The sequence below is a fragment of the Candida margitis genome (genome assembly GCF_024628925.1).
Source record: "Candida margitis strain CBS 14175 chromosome Unknown scaffold63, whole genome shotgun sequence".
Lineage (NCBI taxonomy): Eukaryota > Fungi > Ascomycota > Pichiomycetes > Serinales > Debaryomycetaceae > Lodderomyces > Lodderomyces margitis.
In genome coordinates, this window is record NW_026261819.1 from 36,587 (window position 1) to 54,180 (window position 17,594).

The following is a 17,594-nucleotide window of genomic DNA, read 5'->3' on the forward strand; positions in this document are numbered from 1 at the left end:
AAAAGTTGTTGTCCTAGTGGCTCCACTCACTGAACGAATAATTGTTCCGAAAGTCTTGTAAGTTTTTCCGAAAAAAACAAAATATTTTGAAACAATAAAGAAATCTATTGCGTCAAAACAAAGGAGTTTTCGAATTAAGTGTTACTGAGTATTTCTACCGATTCACAGCAAGGAAAACATTATTCGGCTATAAAATCTACAAACCGAAATTACCTCAATTGGTTTGTAAATTAAACTTTCAATGGTTAGACGAATGTGTGGGGTTGATGTCGATCCACCTCAACCTTATTGCTTTTGTGACGTTAGTGATCTATCACTAACGACCAAGAGCACTAAAATTTTCAGAAACGTTATTTGATAAGGGATGCAGATTACATCTGTTGGGTAAGGGCGTGGGGGATCCAGGATATTTCGTGGGGGATGCACTCTCACCTGACTTATATGGGGGAGAGAATGTACGGGTCAAGAAATAAAAGAAAAGGCTGTGCTAATATTAAATCTTGTCAAGCTATATCCATCTATATGAGCCCACTTAGTGTGAGCTTCTCCAAGAATGGCGCCAAATCATCTTTTCTAATTTCTATTATTGAACTGTCAAAACTGTCCACCCGCACTTTTGCTCCAGAGGTGTTGGACAATTGTTGGAACGCCACACTGAATGTATTCAAATGCGTCGTCATTGATTCAGCTGTAATCTTATCGTTGGATTGCTCTTGCAACAACTTAGCCTTTTCCGAATTGCTCATGCCACGGGGGTATCTTGGCGCAAGACCAATAACGAGATAAGTGTCACTACTCACATCCAAACTTGCCACCACTAAAGGCTTCAAGGAGTGGTTGCCATTAATGAAATCCAACTCGGCCAAGTTTTCAATCAACCAAGAACCTAACTTTGACAACATCAAGGGGTTAATGAATATCTCCAAATCAGGAACAGCCCCGTCATTCAACACACACAATCGATAAAGCTTCAAGTTCTTAATCATTTTACGCTCAAGCAAAGACATACCGGTTCGGAAGGTTATTTGTTGTAATTGCTTAGCATACTCCAACCCACGAAAAAGTAGCTCACTTCCCTTTAATTTTGCAAATGGTGATGACTGGCTGGAACTCGTCTTTAAGGACTTGGTTACATTTAATGCATCCCATGAGGACCAAAAGTTATTCAACCACGAGCTCTCCTTCCTCTCCATTCTCCTCCTTATCTTGTCTTCTTCATTGTCAAGAGTCTTGTTGTCCTCCTCATTTAGCTTTGTTGCTTCTTGGATAAACTTTTCATCCAATTCGAGTAGCGCACTAAGGGCTTCAACACATTCCATCGCAGAAAGCAGACCGGTATATCCATATGTCTTGATAAACCCTTCCCTGACAATCCCCTCGAGCCCGTAGATTGGCAAGTAGCGTCGGAATATAATTGGCAATTGTCGCTTCACTTTGGTATCCATGTAGAGCCACTTCTGCTGCGCAACAGCCAAGGAAACCCCCATCTTTGCAAAAAGCTTATGAAGTCTCTTTTTCCCTTCATCTGTCCACAAGTTCAATTTGGAATTCACATGACTTGAGTAGAAAAAGGAATCGTACAAGGTCCAGTGCCGTAGTAGAAATAAATGGTAGTCTCGTTCAACACGTAATATCGTTTGATCAGCTTTCTTCTTGGTGTTTTCGTGCTCGGGGTTTAACCTCATCACCTCCTCTTTAAGAAGTGGTTGTAGCTTATCGTATATCTCAGGGTAGTGGCTGTCCAAGGATGATGTACCGATGATAGCAATCCACAAACTCTCCAAATTGGTCTCACCGATTGCTGTAAGAAGCGCATAGACCGTGATTGTATTGGCAGTGCTTATAGTCGACCCCTGATTGTAGTATTTTTGCAACCTATCCTCGTTCAACGATTTTTTTTGTCTTCTTTGTTTCTTGAGCTGTTTTGAATACCTGTCTTGTAGTTTCCCCTTGCGTGCGACAGTGTCTTCTGAGTCTTGGGAGCTGATGACCAATTCGCCTTCTGACGGTACATCGACATCTGTTTCTTCTTCAAGCTCATCATCAGAAGAGTCCGATTCTGGTCCTGACTCATTTTCCTCCTCGTCTTCCAAGATTAGCACTTCATAAGCCTTCTTTTCCTCCAGCAAGGTTCCATCGACATATCCATCGTCAAAACATACTACAACTTCGGACCCAAAAAGATTGTCCAAGTTCCAAGGCCTGTGCCCATCAATCACATATATTTTCCTCTTGAACTGGTTTGCTCTTACATCGTTCAAGTCTTGATCATCCTCTGGCTGGTCAGCGTTATTGTCCAACAACTCCTCGGGATTAACCTCCAAAAAGTTTTCAATGTCCAACATGGCTCCACATCCAATTAGCACCACATTAGTCACATCGCCATCTAACCTATCATAATGCAGTTTAAGGTCTTTGTATCCAACCACTGGAAGTAGTTGGTATTGAATCAACTCTTTCTTCAATAGCAAACTAAACATCTTGGCAGCACATAGTGAATCAACATCCAAGCAAGAAACAAAAATGACTAGCTTGCATGTTGAATGGGATAGTGAAGTTCGTTTCAAGTCTCTATACGCTGAAAAATATTGGTTGGGTGTGATGTACATGAGTCTCTTGTTGATTCATTAACGTAAAGATGGAGCCTTTGGTTGTACTTTTGTTTACGCTTGAGCAAAAAATTCTTTTTTTTTTCAATACGCGTCTACTAATGACCGCAAAAGATACACAAAACTTTGATAGAGAGAGAAAGGCACTATATATACGCGCGAAAATGAAATTTGATAGTGCTTAGGGACATTACTACGGTTAGCTTCATTTTGCTACTACGCTGGTATAGTAGACATAGATAATGCTAAGATATCAAGCTGATAATTCATCCTTATACAAGTGTCACAGGATCCATATTCAAATAACAAACATAGCATAACACAACTCTACACACATTTTCCTCATGGCCATTGGCTTGGTCTCAATCCAAAGTAACCCTCAGGGGCGTCAGCAGCATCCAACCGGCCTTGGCCTCCCATTCCTTCAATTCCACTCCACATTACATTATTGCCCCACCAATCCAAATCAACTTCCTTGTATTGCACTGCAAAGAAGATAATGATAGCGCTAAAAGCAACCCCAGCATCCATAGCACCCGACAAGACAAAGTTGTACTTTTGCCACCATGCCAAGTACCTGCTCTTTAAGAACCACATGAACAAGACGGACATGTACACCCCACCGGTGTAGAAGGCCAAGTTATATGGAGCATAGAATAGGAAACCGCCGACCATCAACGTTGGTTGGAAATACTTTGTGTACTTTTTAGGACCATACTTTTTGAATGCTATGCATGGGAAGGCTAACAAGAATCCAATCAAGAAACACCATTGCAAGATAGGATACAAACTACCAAACACCTTTTTGGGGCCGATGACACCCCACAAAATCGAGGCATTGTAAAACACAGTTGCTCCCGGACATGTGAACTTCTGGGTGTTATTTGGGGCACAGTAGTTGGGGATGTTGGCAATTTGGAAATTGAGCACGGCTAAACCCAAGAATGACGCAATCAAAATGGAAAGCATTTGAGTTCTGAAAACAGCTCTTGGTGGAATCTTGAGATAATGACTCATTTTTTGATCGGATATATAGTTTTGTGCCTGGCCATTGATGTTGTACCCAAAGGCTTTGATAAACATCAAAGCCAAACCATTACCTGGCAATGCGAATCCAACAATCAATTGCACCAACACGTTCAAGCCAAAGGAAAAACCAGTGGTGGAGTAAATTGCCGTCAATGGAATAAGAAAGACGAAATTGATACCAACTGCAAAGAAGATCCCCCATACAGGCGTTTGCGCAGGATAGATTTGAACGCAAATGATTGCCAAGGCAATTGAGATTACCAACACTATAGCAAAGATCCAGTCGGGGACCTCCTTGTACTTTTTTATCATTATCGTATGTGGGTCGGTGAACCCTTCATAGACCGACCCTCTAAAGTGTTTTAATCCACGAGTCAATCCCTTCATTGCCGACCAAATTGGTTTCCTATTCATAAAGACTTCATACACGATCGAAAATGGGTAGATGGCAATGAAGGCACCATACACAACCAAGTTTGCAGCGGAATAGTATGGGGGTCCAACCGAGTTGTATTTTTCTTGGTCAAATAAGGTCTCATCATTGACTATGTTCTCCACCGAGTATATTGTGCCATAGCGATCCCACAAGGAGGCGGAGTTGATGGGAACAAAACCTGTCCATTTGTAGTTGGTAAACCATAAGGCCACGATAACAAGGAATGCCAAAAGTGTGCCAATATATTGACTAACTTGAGCATAAAAGGGATATATCAAACAGCCATTGAAGTTCAAGATGTTCCAATCAAATGTTGGCCATGGGTTGAGACCCAACCCTGAGGCAGTTCCAGTAATTGCAACCAAAGTAGGGTTGGTTGGAGCAATCCAAGTTGGCCAGTTGAAATACGACAAGGCATTGAAAAGAAACGTTGGGATCCAGTTGTAACAGAAGGAAAATGCGAAAACCAAAAAGAACCATTTGTACCGTGACAAAGTCCAACCGTGAATTTTTTCCTTGGTTTCGGTTTGTACAAGCGCTTTGTTCAATGCCATGGTTGGTAAAATAGTTGGCCAAATTGCTTTATGAGGGTAAATGGCAAATCTTCTCAAGAGCCCAGCAAATCCAATACCAAGATAATTAGTGGCCATGGTAAGCAATATTTGATATCCGAAATCGACCCATTGATTGTTGTAGAACCGCTCGACTTTCTGGGCGTGGAGGTTATAACTAACGTAGGAGAACCCACCGGAGACACTATAAAAGATTGTGGTCAACATTTGTTCCTTGTGGTTCCATGGGCCAGGATTCAAATCAATGTGCCATTTTCCAAGCTTGATGACCTTTTTGGGCAATATTCTTTCAGCAAGCTTTCCCGAAGGATACAAGAACAATTGAACAACAGTTGACGACAAGGTGATAGTTGGTTGTCTTTCAGCAAAGAATTGGTTAATGAAGGTACCCAAACACGTCCAAATGATACCAAGCAAGTACACACGGAATGTTTCACATGGGATGGAAGAGTCGTCGTATGGTTCGGTGACTGCTCTGACTTCAGGATAGGGTGAGTAGTATGCAATCAATGCCGCCTCTAATCTAAGTTGAAGAGGGTAGTCGATAATCTTGAAGCAATCAAAGTCTTGGTCTTCCTCGTCCAGGTGTGTTTCTCCAGCGTTGAATATTTCAGAAACCTTTTGCTTCTCATCCCATTTCTCCTTGTTGCTTGCTGCTTTGTCTAACGAAGTTGTGGAATTGGATGGGCCTTCGTCGCTCACGTTCAGGTCGCTATATTCAGCCAAAACTTCCCAAAAGTCATACTCTTTAGTTGGGATGTTGACATCTTCGTCGTGTTCAATGATGGCTTCTTTCACAATTTTAATCGACTCATCCACAGTCAATCCGGCAATTTTTTCAATCATGAATACAGCTACTGGTGATAATTTACTGAGATCGACGATGGTATGCAAGTTCATTCTTTTCAAAATCAAGCGTTTTTGAAATTCGGTAAGTGAAGTCCCCACGTCTCCAACTGAGATGGCATGGGATTGGATAGCGTGCAAGTCAATCTCGTGGTCAGCAACGTCAAGGATGTGGTCTACTGACTGAACCGACTTGATTGCTGCAATATGAATCTTTTCTGACATTGTTGTTGTATTTTCAAAGTGGGTGCAAAATAAAGACTCACAACTTTGTCAAATGTAGAGAGGAAACAAGGTTTGGAAAATGGAAAGGGTAGTACAGGGAAGGTTTGGCTTGATTTTATATCGAAAGATGCTTTACGTGTTGCTGATTTGTAAGGGTGGCCCCGGGTCGTGGATGTTCTTACCAAACTAGTGACAAACTGCAACGCTATACCAAGAAATATTTCCCCCAAGAAAATATCAAAATAAACTATAGAATATATACCTATCTGATAACAGTAATGTGGTTGTGATATCACGATGCCATATACTTTGTGGCGCCATGTCATTTTGCTTGGAAACAATGGGTACAAATATTTTTTCAAAAAAGAAAAGGAAGGAAACTGAACAAGTTTCACCGTGAAAATTATCTCAGCGGAGAGAATTTTCTAGATTGGTGTCCGTGAAGTCTGGGGCAATTCAACGCATAAGAGGCAACCACAACCCTGTGACTTTTGTTATCTTTGTATAACCGAAGTTTTCTTCTATTTGCGTGTACTTCATTGGCAAGAAAGTTTTTCATAAAAGTACCACGACAATGTTACCTCGTTGGACAGTATAGTAATCGCAAATGACTTTTATTTTTTCTTCTTCTTCTCAATCAATAAAAATAAAGTTAGCCAGATTTGGTAATACGGCTTCAGAAATGAATTATTTCCCTTGTGTGGTTTCAAACGTCTTGGCATAGTTGCTTAATTTCCTATCTCTCTCTGGGGAAAGTAATGCTTTCAAGCCATGTGTGTAGTATCAAAAGATGGTCTGTTATCTCTCGGTGAAAAGCCGTGAGTGATTTATTTCCCAATTTTTCTTGCTCTACAAAGGTATTAGTAAGTGCCACCCCGAATTTGAGACCACATTTTGAATTCTTAGTTGTGGCCATTCCAATGTGCAGATTGGAGAATCAAGAGCCGAAACCAATTTAAACCACCCTAATAACGCTTTATTCGAATCCTCTTTCACAATTTCACAAATCATGCGTTCGGGAAATGTATAAAAAGTTTTGGTGCCGTAAACAAAGCCAAGTAAAAAAATGGGCGCGGGCGCAAATTTTGATTGAATAAAAATAATTGTTATCTTCTTGGTGAGAGACGTCGCTAATCCGACCAATTACAGTTTTAAGTAGCTATATGCCACGGCTGGGTTAGATAAGGAAAAGGGAAAGTAAAATGTTGGGGTAATTGATGTATATCTGTAATTGAGAGCCGTACCAAGAGGGGGGTGGTTGAGTTTACTCTTTGCCATCTCTTTTAAGTTCAGAGGGAGCTAGTTGAATACCCACATTTACAATTAGCAATCACCGACTGCATCGTCTACATACCAATAGACTTAAGCCCAACTTTGTTTCGGTCAACCACTGGAGAAATGAAAGGGTAAAATTTCGCAGCCACTTGTTTTCAAGGCATGAGAGGTTTACAGTTTGCGGGGATACCCCTTTTCAGTCAGAGATTTGCCCCTGAGACACAATTGACTGCACTTTTGTTTGGAATCCTTTTTTTAAAAAAGTGGTGTTCCAACAGACTTCTCCTATGGTATCCCTTTTTGGCTGCAATTACTCTTTATTTACTAGTCATAGCACCATCCAGTTTCGTCCAGTATGCATGATTCGTTAAGTTAATACAACGCAGTCTGATTCTCAGTTTACCGCTCGTACATTGCATAACATAAAAGACAATAGAATGAATTTAAACGAGAGGAAAAAAACAAAAAATTTAATCAGCATCAACACTGACATCAACATCATCACATACACGAGAGATTTAAATCTCCCACACAATTCAAATCCTTCTCTTGCATAAAGCACTCGGTTATCCATTCTGCTTTATTATTGATTGAGATCCCATATGTACGATGGTTTGTCTTATTTACAGGGTAGCTGTGTATGCATATGTGTGTGTACGCTAGACGAAGTAAATCTTTGTATTTTCTTTTTTTCTCTTCACGCTTTACTTTACTTTTAGTACGAATCTGTCAAAAGTAAAGCGCTTCGTAAAATGTGTAAAGTTTAAAATTGTTCCTAAATGCATCAGGCACAGAGTTGAAAGTAGGCGATGCCTGTCTTTATATTTAGCTGTATCAAATGCAGAATTTCATCGCACTGAGATCTCAAGATCTCATTTGGGGTATGTGTGATTGAGAAAAGCTATGTGGATCGAATATATGTATAACACAAGGGACAATTTGCGCATACAAAAATGAAGTCTCAGAAATCGGAATCCATCAATCATCACAGTGGGGTGGGGTAAAGGAACGCGAAAATTTCACAAACTTTTCAACAAATGAGTGGATTGCGGAAAGGATCAGTCATTGCTGGTAACATTCCAGAGCAACCATAACCGGCACCCAGCGAAAACAAAAAAAGGAGGTGCGGCTTTATGAACAGGAGTGACTGTATCAAATCCGCGCATAATAAAATGTCACAAAAAGTGTTGAATTAGAGTTTGCTTTGCTGTCTGCCTAAAGAGGTTAAATCGTACGACACTTGCAGTAAATGCGTGTGGAACGGTTTTGTATAAACCTGCGGATGCTATTACGGTTGATGTTAGCCTGTTCCATTAACCGCAACTACATCTATATACAACCATATCTATGAGTAAAATTTCATGACAAATTAAAAACAATAAAGTCCGCCTTCAAGTGAAATTTGTTGTCGTTTTGTATGTAATTGCCTGTGTTTTATTGGCGTCAAGAGCAAAGGAGTCTATGTGTAGAACAAGCGCAGAGAAGACAATTTGTGGTTCTGCTTTGTAACCTTAGTCAATACTCAATTCTGCTCTTTCTCCCTTTCCTTTGTTATTTTTAGACTATACAGTATACTTATTGTCTTTTAGATGGTGCATAACAAATTCAATTGCTGAAAACAGAGAGTCATGCAGGAAAGCAAAGATGGAAAAAGAAAAAAAAAAGCAAAGTATCTCGGGTAAATCCGAAAACAAAAATGAATTGTTAGTTGTATAAAGCATCACAAAGCAAAATAAAAAAGGTTAACAAAGAAACTGAGAGAATCATACGATATTTTTTTTTTGTTTACAATTTTTTAGACCATGCCTTTCTTTGTTATAATCGATGGCGTATGAGAGAAATTTGTGTTTCAATTAAAACAATGCTAAGAGAAAGGTCTCCGCCCGACAAGCGATGACCAACCGACACAGGCTTAAAATATTATAAGCGTGAATATGTACATGTACATGCATATGTATGTGTCGTTGACCCCAGACCTGTAACGTTATGCTCGTTTGGCAGGCTTGTGACAGGCTTGACAGATTTGACAGGTTTGCGCAAAAGTTTGTTATTGTTCAATACTTTATAGATGCTGAGCTCTACTTCTCTCTTTCTGCTACACATATCTCATCAAACACTGGTAATAATACAATTAAAACTATACAATGCTTATGTCTCGAAAAACTATACAGTTTAGACTGTCATAAATAAAACGCACGCCTGGATTTAGCCAGTATATGTGTCCAAAAACAAAATTGCCAACTCCTCGCCACCTCCTCGCCACCTCCTCGTCGCTGGCTACTTCCTTCCTCTTTTCTTCTCTCAGTCGCATTTACTTACCAACTTTTGGCAGTTGCTGCGTATGTTGGTGTGGCGAAACATGCGTTCCTCCTACACTTGCAGATTGCTGTTGTGGTGTATGTTGTTGTGTTCCTGCTGCGCCGGTACTGCTTGGTCCTCCTGCACTAGCAGTACCTACGCCTCCGGTGTGGGCACTCCCTGATTGTGCGGGATATGTGGATGATGTAGCGTAATTATTGTAGGAACCTTGCAACTGGTGTTGTGGTGGAGGTTGTTGGTACTGGTAAGGATATGACGTTGAGGATGATGATGAAACTCCAGCACCTGCACCTGCACCTGCACTTGCTCCTTGATTACCACTGGTGTTTGAATAGTATCCACTTTGTTGGTAATTGTATGGTTGACTCTGGTACTGGTCTTGTCCTTGTGGCACTTGCTGTCCCGGTTGTGCCTGTTGTTGTTGGTATGTGTACTGTTGTGGATACCCACCTGCCCCTCCTCCATATCCTTGGTAGTATGAGTTACCAGGTCCCGCCAGAGTTGTAGTTGCGCTAGTTGACGGACCAGCACTAGCTTTCGACACTGAAGGACTAGTATTTGAACTTGTGACTGTGGCAGCAGCACCCGAATTAGCACTACCACCGGCAGCTCCCCCAGATGGCGTCACTCCTGTTTGAATCACTCGCTTGATGTCCCTGACAAATAAAGGATACAACAAATCAACAATATTCTCCCTCTGCGCCATGCTCAATGCACGCTCGAAAGGAATCCATACTCCCTTCAAATGCATCGACCCAATCTTGACCACATGCCTCACTTTCTCCAGTTTCAAAATTCCGTCTCTTCTGCCTCGGGTCATTTGAGCCACATTCAACAATTTAGTTCCATTAATCATATTGTTGTCGGCTCTACGAACAACACTAACATTGTTGGCATCCACTTGATAGCATAGGGTCTTTTCATCCTCCCACATCGTCGTCGTCACTCTTGGTCTAATTCCTGGTGGCTGGTACTGGCCCACTGTCGATGTGGACGTGTGATTGAGAGTGTCCTGCTGAGGCAATGGTCTTTGCCCGGGTTGATGAGATGGGGTTGCATGTTGTGGTTGCGAAACTGACGAAGCAGTTGAATTGGCACCCTGTGGTGCACTAGTGTAATTCCTATTTCCACCGTATGGTTGTTGCTGCTGTTGCTGTTGTTGGCCACTTTGTGATGGTGGGTAATATGACTGGGCGTTTCCTGGATACTGGTAACGGCTGTAGCTGTAGTCCAGTTGTTGAGGGTTCTGTTGCTGGTTGTACATGTAATAAGACCCATAAGGTTGTTGTGACTGCAGCGATTGCTGTTGCTGTTGCTGGGGAGTGCCAGTGGCTGTTTCGGCGCTTGTTGTTTGTTGCGAATACTGGGGTGTGTTTGGTCCTGGTGGCACTGAAGCCCCGCTTTGTGGCACACCTGCACTGCTATAGTTTCCGTTCATTTGATTGATATGTGGTATGGAATAAGTAGACATGAATTATAGGTCACAATTTGGTTTTAATTGAGATGTGGTCCCTTTCTAGTGGCGGTATCTCCAATCGTTTTGTTCTCTTTTTAGTAAGTAAAGTCTCTAGATCTGTACTCCCGATCTGTGGTTAATGTTATCTCTGTACCTGTATGTGTGTTTGTGAATGTGCAAGATCTGTATCTCGATGTACAATCTCCGTCGTCTATGTTTATTTTTTTTTTATTTCAGTCTCTCCGTTTGGTATGTGTAACTGGAAAGGAAAAAAACAAAAAAAATTAAAAATTATAAGTAGGCCCTTATAAATGATCTCTCCTTTTCTTTATGAGCTTTTAAAGGCTATATTCAAATGAAACGTCGTTGTTGTGTGAGTGTGTCACTTCCAAATTGAATATAATGTGACCTTCTTCTTCTTAACTTAAATGACTTGTGCAAAAAAGAAATAAAAAAATGAGCTGATTATAATTTTTCTGTCGGCTCTTTTTATTCTTCTTAAAAATAAAACAAGAAAGATGAATAATAAATAAGCGGAACTTTAGTTTATTTCAAATGATCGTCAAAAGTGTAAGTATATCCCGATGTGTTAAGACTTTTTTGACCAAAGTTACGTGTTGACTCTTTGAATTGTGTCCCAATTGTATATATTTTTTGTCAAGAGGACTTTTGTTTGTGTAAATGTGCCTCAATTTATGTGAGTTTATGTGCCAAAGAATAAACGATATATGTATCTCTATGCAAGGGATTCTCTCTCCTTTATTTTTTTTTGCTTTGCTGCAATCGGTGTCGTATTTTTTTATACGTTGTCCTGACTTTGTATCTCTAGACAACAAGTGATTTATTAATTATTGTCCCCTTTGATTTCAATTAGTTGAAGAAATTAGTGTTGGTGAATGTTGATGCAACAAGAGAAATGACTAAGGGGGTGGGTTATCTCTAATGTTACAGGGGGAATGGGTTTGATACAAGTTTAAACTTTGCTTGTGTGAATAAACTTCCGATGTTTTTGCTGATTTGTTTATACTTTTAGGCTAACTGATGTTACTTTTCACTGTTTATAGTTTGGAATAGATGTTTTCTTCCTTTTGTTGTTTTTCTTGGTTGGAAATATGGCAAAATGGACTTCCGAGATTGGTTGGAAATGTTTGTTCAAGGGTTGGCAGTGAATGACGAATTGATTCCAGGTTGTCAAAAGGTTGAGTCAGACAAGTGTCGAGAAAATTTGGAAAACTGGCCCACTTTATAAACAATTGTGTTTTGTTTCTCTCTCTCTCCAAAATATGACCGTAAGCACACATAAAGAGTTGTCCTTTTCCTTTTTTGCTTCAATGTTTATAGTTTAGACTTTACATACAAAAAAAAAAAGGATGCAGCTTTAGCCCAACCTGCATCTCAACAATGCAAATGCACCCAACCAAAGAAGCAACAAAAAAATGAGACTCATGATCCAAATTAACAATAACTATAACAATAAAAATAACAAACTTAAACTAAAAAAAAAGAACTAAAAGAAAAAGATTTCATGCACAAAAGATTGAAAGAGCAAAACTACCAGAAAAAAAAATACAAAATTAAAGATGGCTAAAGTTATTTGAGTTTCATGTTGATATGTACACTGGAGTATTTATAGATTGTAGAATAAACTCCTGGAGAAAAGCTGCGAGATAGGCTGTCGCCAAATTGAATTATGAAAAAGGCAGGTTTCTCTCTTTATGCTCAGAGGTACCTGCTTGTCGATCTATATTTGCTGCTTGTTTGCCTGGTGTCGAATAAACACAATGCTTTTAGCTTATTAATAAACAAAGATGCTTATGTGCAGTAGGCGCCAAAAATAAAAATAAAAAATAAAAAAATATGAAAAAAAGTCTTGTGTCTCTGTATTTGTGCAACATTAAAGGTAAAGAAATTCCATTCACAGATTATTTCTTTGTTTGCCAAAACCTTCTTCTCTTTAGTTCTCTTCTTCTTTCTTTGGAAGAGAAAATTGCGGTCATGCATGAACTAAAAGCTGTACAGATTGAGTTTTTTTAATAAACAAGTAGTAAAGGCTTAAAAAAGGCAGTTTTGTCATAGATATGGGTCGGGTGTTCCATGCAAATCATACATTTGTGATTATCTGGCCATTTTTGACGGTTTTTAGGTAATGCATTCGATTTGGTTTTACATGTGTGTTAAATCCGTCCTTAACAGACAGAAAGTGGGCTAAGTTTTTTTCCTGACATTTCGGGAAAATGAATAATTGGTCTGTATTGCCTCAAGCCTCGAGACCAACTGCATACCTTGGTTGTGAGAATAGTCTCTTTGCAGCTCGTAAATACCCCCTTCTTGGGGACATGCTTAACCTTGTCGCAGTGGGCAGGATACATACTCCCACCTCTTGCGTTGCCGCATCCTAACCATCGTTTTTAAGCGAAACATAGATAAATGCACTAAGCTCTGGACTAATTTACGAAGTGTACCACATTGAAAGTGGGTCTTTGCCTATAACAGAAGAAAAGGGGTGTTTTCTCTACGCGATACTTACAAAAGTCTTTCCACTGGCAACTGCAGTCGATGGTTCTATTTTATTTGGGCTTTTACAAATCTTTGCATCTTTTTGTGTTTAGGTAATTTTGTATATAAGTGCACTACCTTTCTTTTTGCATTACATAACAGCCCAAAGGGAAATGTACTGCGCCTAACTTTAAAAAAGACGCAGCAATAAACATTACACAATGAGTCGTGGAGAGAATTAAAAGAATTTTTTACCCAACACAAATTAAAAGCAAAAAAAAGAACAAAGGATCTAGGCATTGTAGAGATCACCCATGACCAGTTCCATTCATTATTTACTGTTAACTCCTACAATGGTGGTTTAACAATATCGCATAAGTCCGGGGCAAGCTATCATCTTCTTCTAAAAAAACAATAGAAAAGCCATATGATCAAACTTTTCACCCTCATTTCGTACGATATTTCTCGTTTCTCTTATTATACATGCATGGAACACACTTTTGCAGAGCCGAGCTGCAAATGGAAGCGCAAAAACGCAACTTGCAGAAGATTTACAACCGCACATCGGGTGGAGCTTGGCCTCGGTAGCATTAATGTGTAGTATTCGTATATGCAAACCTTCGTCACGTTTTTATCGCGTATTGTGTCTGAGGCATTTTTTTTTCACACATCAAATAAGTGTAACCATCTATTTTAGACTCCATCTCTGTCACGCGAGCTGTAATGCCAAAAGTGTGCAGACTGTCTTCTAGGTAAACAACCTTCTTCTTAACAGGACCCGACAGAAGCCCTCTTCCGGTCGAAACTAACCTTATATCCATGGGACATAAAATTCCCCCTAATAAAGCCCTCTTCAGTCTCTTATTTTTTAAAATAAAACCCTTTTCAAAATGTCTATTCTGCATATGTACGGTTGTCAAAAAAAATGCCCGGTCGGCAACACTTCTAACCTTTGTTAGTGTTTAAGTGTTATTGTGGCGAAAGAGAAATGGCACAGTTTGTACACATTGTATTTCTTTTTTAGACCATACATCTGTGCGTAAGTACCCGCGGAATTTAAAAAAGTGAAAAACAATAATAATTATGTGAAAAGTTTTTTATCCTCCGATGCATGATAATATGGGGACTAACTGTGATAGCTTAATGAAACGATATCTCCATATTTAGTCCCAAAGCATCATGCGATTTTATTGGCAGATGATGCCACTTCTTTTGCCCAAACCAAAATGTTTCCCTCTCTAAAGGGAAATATCAGATCATCGTTGTGAGCGTTAGTAAACCTGTAAATGCATGGCGCATAAAAGAGAGAGAGAGAGAGAGAAAGAGAGAGAGAAAAAGAAGATGTAAATGTGCCTGTCTGGATTCAAACCTCTTTCCATTGTTGTCATTATCATTCTCTGTATTTCCGCAGGAACTGCTCGACCTTTCCTTGTAAACAAAGCACTCCGTATAGCTTTCGTTAATGGCCTCTCTCTGACAATGCCGTCACACATGTGTACAATGTTTTTAATGCCGCCCAGAGAGAAGTAAGCACCTTTTATTATACCGAAGTGTCCCTATTTAGGAAAGCCTGATGTGCGATCTAAATGCAAAAACAACAAAGACATTTCCATAAACTGTACTTAGCCCATGTCTTTGTTCGACTTTGAAGAGAAGTGGTACTCAAATGCTATGCAACCTCAGTTTGTTTTGAATAATGCTATCCAAACTAAACTACACGACCAGTAGCGTTATAGTGGATACCCGCTACGAACTGGAGGGTTTGGCCCAGAAGAACTTCGTTCCTCGGCTGTCCAATATTCAAAGATAAACTTTTATTATTTTTCGGCTTGACCCCTCCTCGGTTTTAGTTTCTAAATTAAACTTTAGCTAGCGATTAGTTTAAACTTTAAAACTTTACTACTATTACCCTAGTAACCTCCTTCCATCCCACCAACACGCACTCCTAAAAAGCAGTAAAGTGTAACAGATCAATGTTGCATCACATTTCTTTATGGCGTGGTTTTAACTTTAGTCTTGTTGTAAATGCAATGGCTAAAATAACATGCATCCTAGGCCTCTTTGTATATGTCGTACGACTTTCACTTTATTTTCGGCCACGTAGAGCTTAACTTCAAGCTTCGAGCATGAAAAAACTAAACTAACTGTGCAATCGCGCAAAGTGTAAAACTGCGATACATCATGTATAGTTTAATGAAAGAATGTAGCATTCCTTCGAACCCCCCTTTTCTTTTTCTCCCACCCAGTACAAGTGTATACGGTAGCAATATCCAACATGCATGTTTACTTTATAGATAACAAATCACCATCCCTTTCAAGTATTCGAGGAACAAACATTGGAAGACCGCATTGGAAAATGAACTGCAAAAAAAAAACAGAAAAAAAAGTGAAAAATAAATGCGCAAACCCGGAATCGAACCGGGGGCCCAACGATGGCAACGTTGGATTTTACCACTAAACCATTTGCGCTTGTTTCTTGTTTTGGCTTCATTTCTGTAGAAGGGGTCCTATTTTTTTGCATCACGCTTCGGTAAAAGAAAAGTTCAATTATTATTTCAAATGGGGGTTAGAACGATAATAAATGTTTCTATTTGTATCCCTAAGTGTTCTACTTGCGTCAGGGGCTATGATTTATTCAATCTGAATGTGATTCTGCTGTTTTTAGCAAATCACTTTTTTGGAAGAACTTTTCGTCAAATTATCAAGTAAAACTTTCTAAATTTTGTTTACTTCAAGCAAAGTTTTGAAAAATGGTACAATAGGTGCATTCGTACCAAACTTAAAGCTCTAAATCTTTTAATCCTGTTGGCTCAAAACAATACTTAGAGCCTCCACCTTGCGTCATGAGGCTTCCCAGGAGGAGGAGGAGAAAAGCCTATCACAGATAATGCAGTTTGCTGAGTGGCTCAAAGCTAATACAATTTAACTGATGCAATTTGGATAAAGATTCAAGTCAGGAAAGACCTCTTTTTTTAGGAGTGTGAGTTCTCACGCAATGGTTTACATGACGTGGTTAGGGGTATGCACTTTATAATTCGCAACCACATTTCTTTTTTTTGCCTTTTCGCATTCATTTAATCTTGAACTTCAAGTCCAAAGCAGCCCAAGAACTGGGAGCAAGAGAGTTGACACATTTACGTCACTTTTATCTAAAAACATTCTCTAAATCTCAACGGCGACTTTTATTCAATTTTATACAAACTCTCTATGGAAAACAATGAATCCACGTAGGTGCAGCTTACCTTGACGAGGTTATTCATCTGACAGACTAATGAAACCTTCGATGTCTTCTGTAGTTTCACTTGTAATAAAGTCAAGCAAATATTTGGCCATTGTTGGCTGGCTGTATGGAACATAGTGACTGGCGTTGAAAATATTGATAAAAGTCAAATTTCTGTCTTGAAGTACCCATCCAGCTTTTTCTTCCTCAACTACTCCAATCAGTCCTGTTGTTGATATCTGTAAACCCAGTTGCACCGTTCCAGGTCATGTTTGATACGTACTTTAAAACTCCATCTGTGTCGCAGAGAATATCAAAGGCCCCATTTTACAAAACGATGGGAATTTGGGACACTATACCCGCAAAATTGTTTTTGTCGGGTGGTGAGTTGGGAGCTGTGAATGTTTTTTGGACAACTGTATTGCAAACAGTATAGTTTACAGGACGCTCAACATTGAGATCTGCTTGTACTTCCCAACGATTAAGAAACTTGTTGGCTTCCGTTAATGGAGGATAAGAAAATCCACAAGTTGGAAAAGCGTCGTGCAATTTGTAGTCGTATATATTGAGGTATTGTTGGTCGGCTGGAGCTGACTCGTCTCTGGTGGCATTCAAGAAGAGGCCCAAAAGGGAGGTACAGACTTGGGCCTTGTTTTCATTTAAACTAGTCTCCTCTCCGTCAACTATTTCCTGACAAACACTTTGAGCTTTATTTATGTTAGCCCAATTAGGGTTCGAGTCATCAATCAAGGAGTGGTCTTTAAAATAATCAATGAGGGATAGAAATTGTTCGTTTGGCGACACCAATCCATTGCCAATCATAATCCCCTTTAGCTTATACTCATCGTCCACTTTTGTCAAGTTTTCATTTCTTTTAAGTATGGCACGGGCGACATAAGGGACATACTGCCCACCAAAAGATTCACCAGCAACGTAGATATCATTTTCGAGATCTTCAGGAAACAACTCAAAGTACTTTTCTAAAAATTTTAAAAAAGTAAACTTGCACCTGGCTCAATTCTTGAATTAATTCTCCATCACTAAATCATACCATTGGTGGTTGATCAACATACACCATATCCGATACTTTATGCCATGAGGCTTCATTGAC

At 39.6% G+C, this 17,594-nt stretch overlaps 4 protein-coding genes across 4 annotated transcripts; all 4 read right to left on the bottom strand. All coding sequences in view use genetic code 12, as the record gives it.

Moving 5' to 3' along the window:
* Positions 1-518: 518 nt before the first annotated feature.
* On the bottom strand, positions 519-2,609 carry CDC45 (DNA replication initiation factor; the record flags this gene model as incomplete). The annotated part of the gene is made up of 1 exon (XM_051815199.1): positions 519-2,609. The coding sequence occupies one exon, from the start codon at positions 2,607-2,609 to the stop codon at positions 519-521; it is 2,091 nt and encodes a 696-aa protein (XP_051671348.1).
* A 342-nt stretch (positions 2,610-2,951) lies between these two features.
* Positions 2,952-5,717, bottom strand: OPT5 (Opt5p; the record flags this gene model as incomplete). Its single annotated transcript, XM_051815200.1, has 1 exon — positions 2,952-5,717. One exon carries the CDS (start codon positions 5,715-5,717, stop codon positions 2,952-2,954), a length of 2,766 nt encoding a protein of 921 aa, XP_051671349.1.
* Positions 5,718-9,303: 3,586 nt separating this feature from the next.
* Positions 9,304-10,749, bottom strand: EFG1 (KilA-N domain-containing central transcriptional regulator EFG1; the record flags this gene model as incomplete). Its single annotated transcript, XM_051815201.1, has 1 exon — positions 9,304-10,749. One exon carries the CDS (start codon positions 10,747-10,749, stop codon positions 9,304-9,306), a length of 1,446 nt encoding a protein of 481 aa, XP_051671350.1.
* A 5,766-nt stretch (positions 10,750-16,515) lies between these two features.
* Positions 16,516-17,561, bottom strand: CANMA_003065 (uncharacterized protein; the record flags this gene model as incomplete). The annotated part of the gene is made up of 3 exons (XM_051815202.1): positions 16,516-16,722; positions 16,838-17,458; positions 17,535-17,561. 3 exons carry the CDS (start codon positions 17,559-17,561, stop codon positions 16,516-16,518), a joined length of 855 nt encoding a protein of 284 aa, XP_051671351.1.
* Between the last annotated feature and the right edge of the window lie 33 nt (positions 17,562-17,594).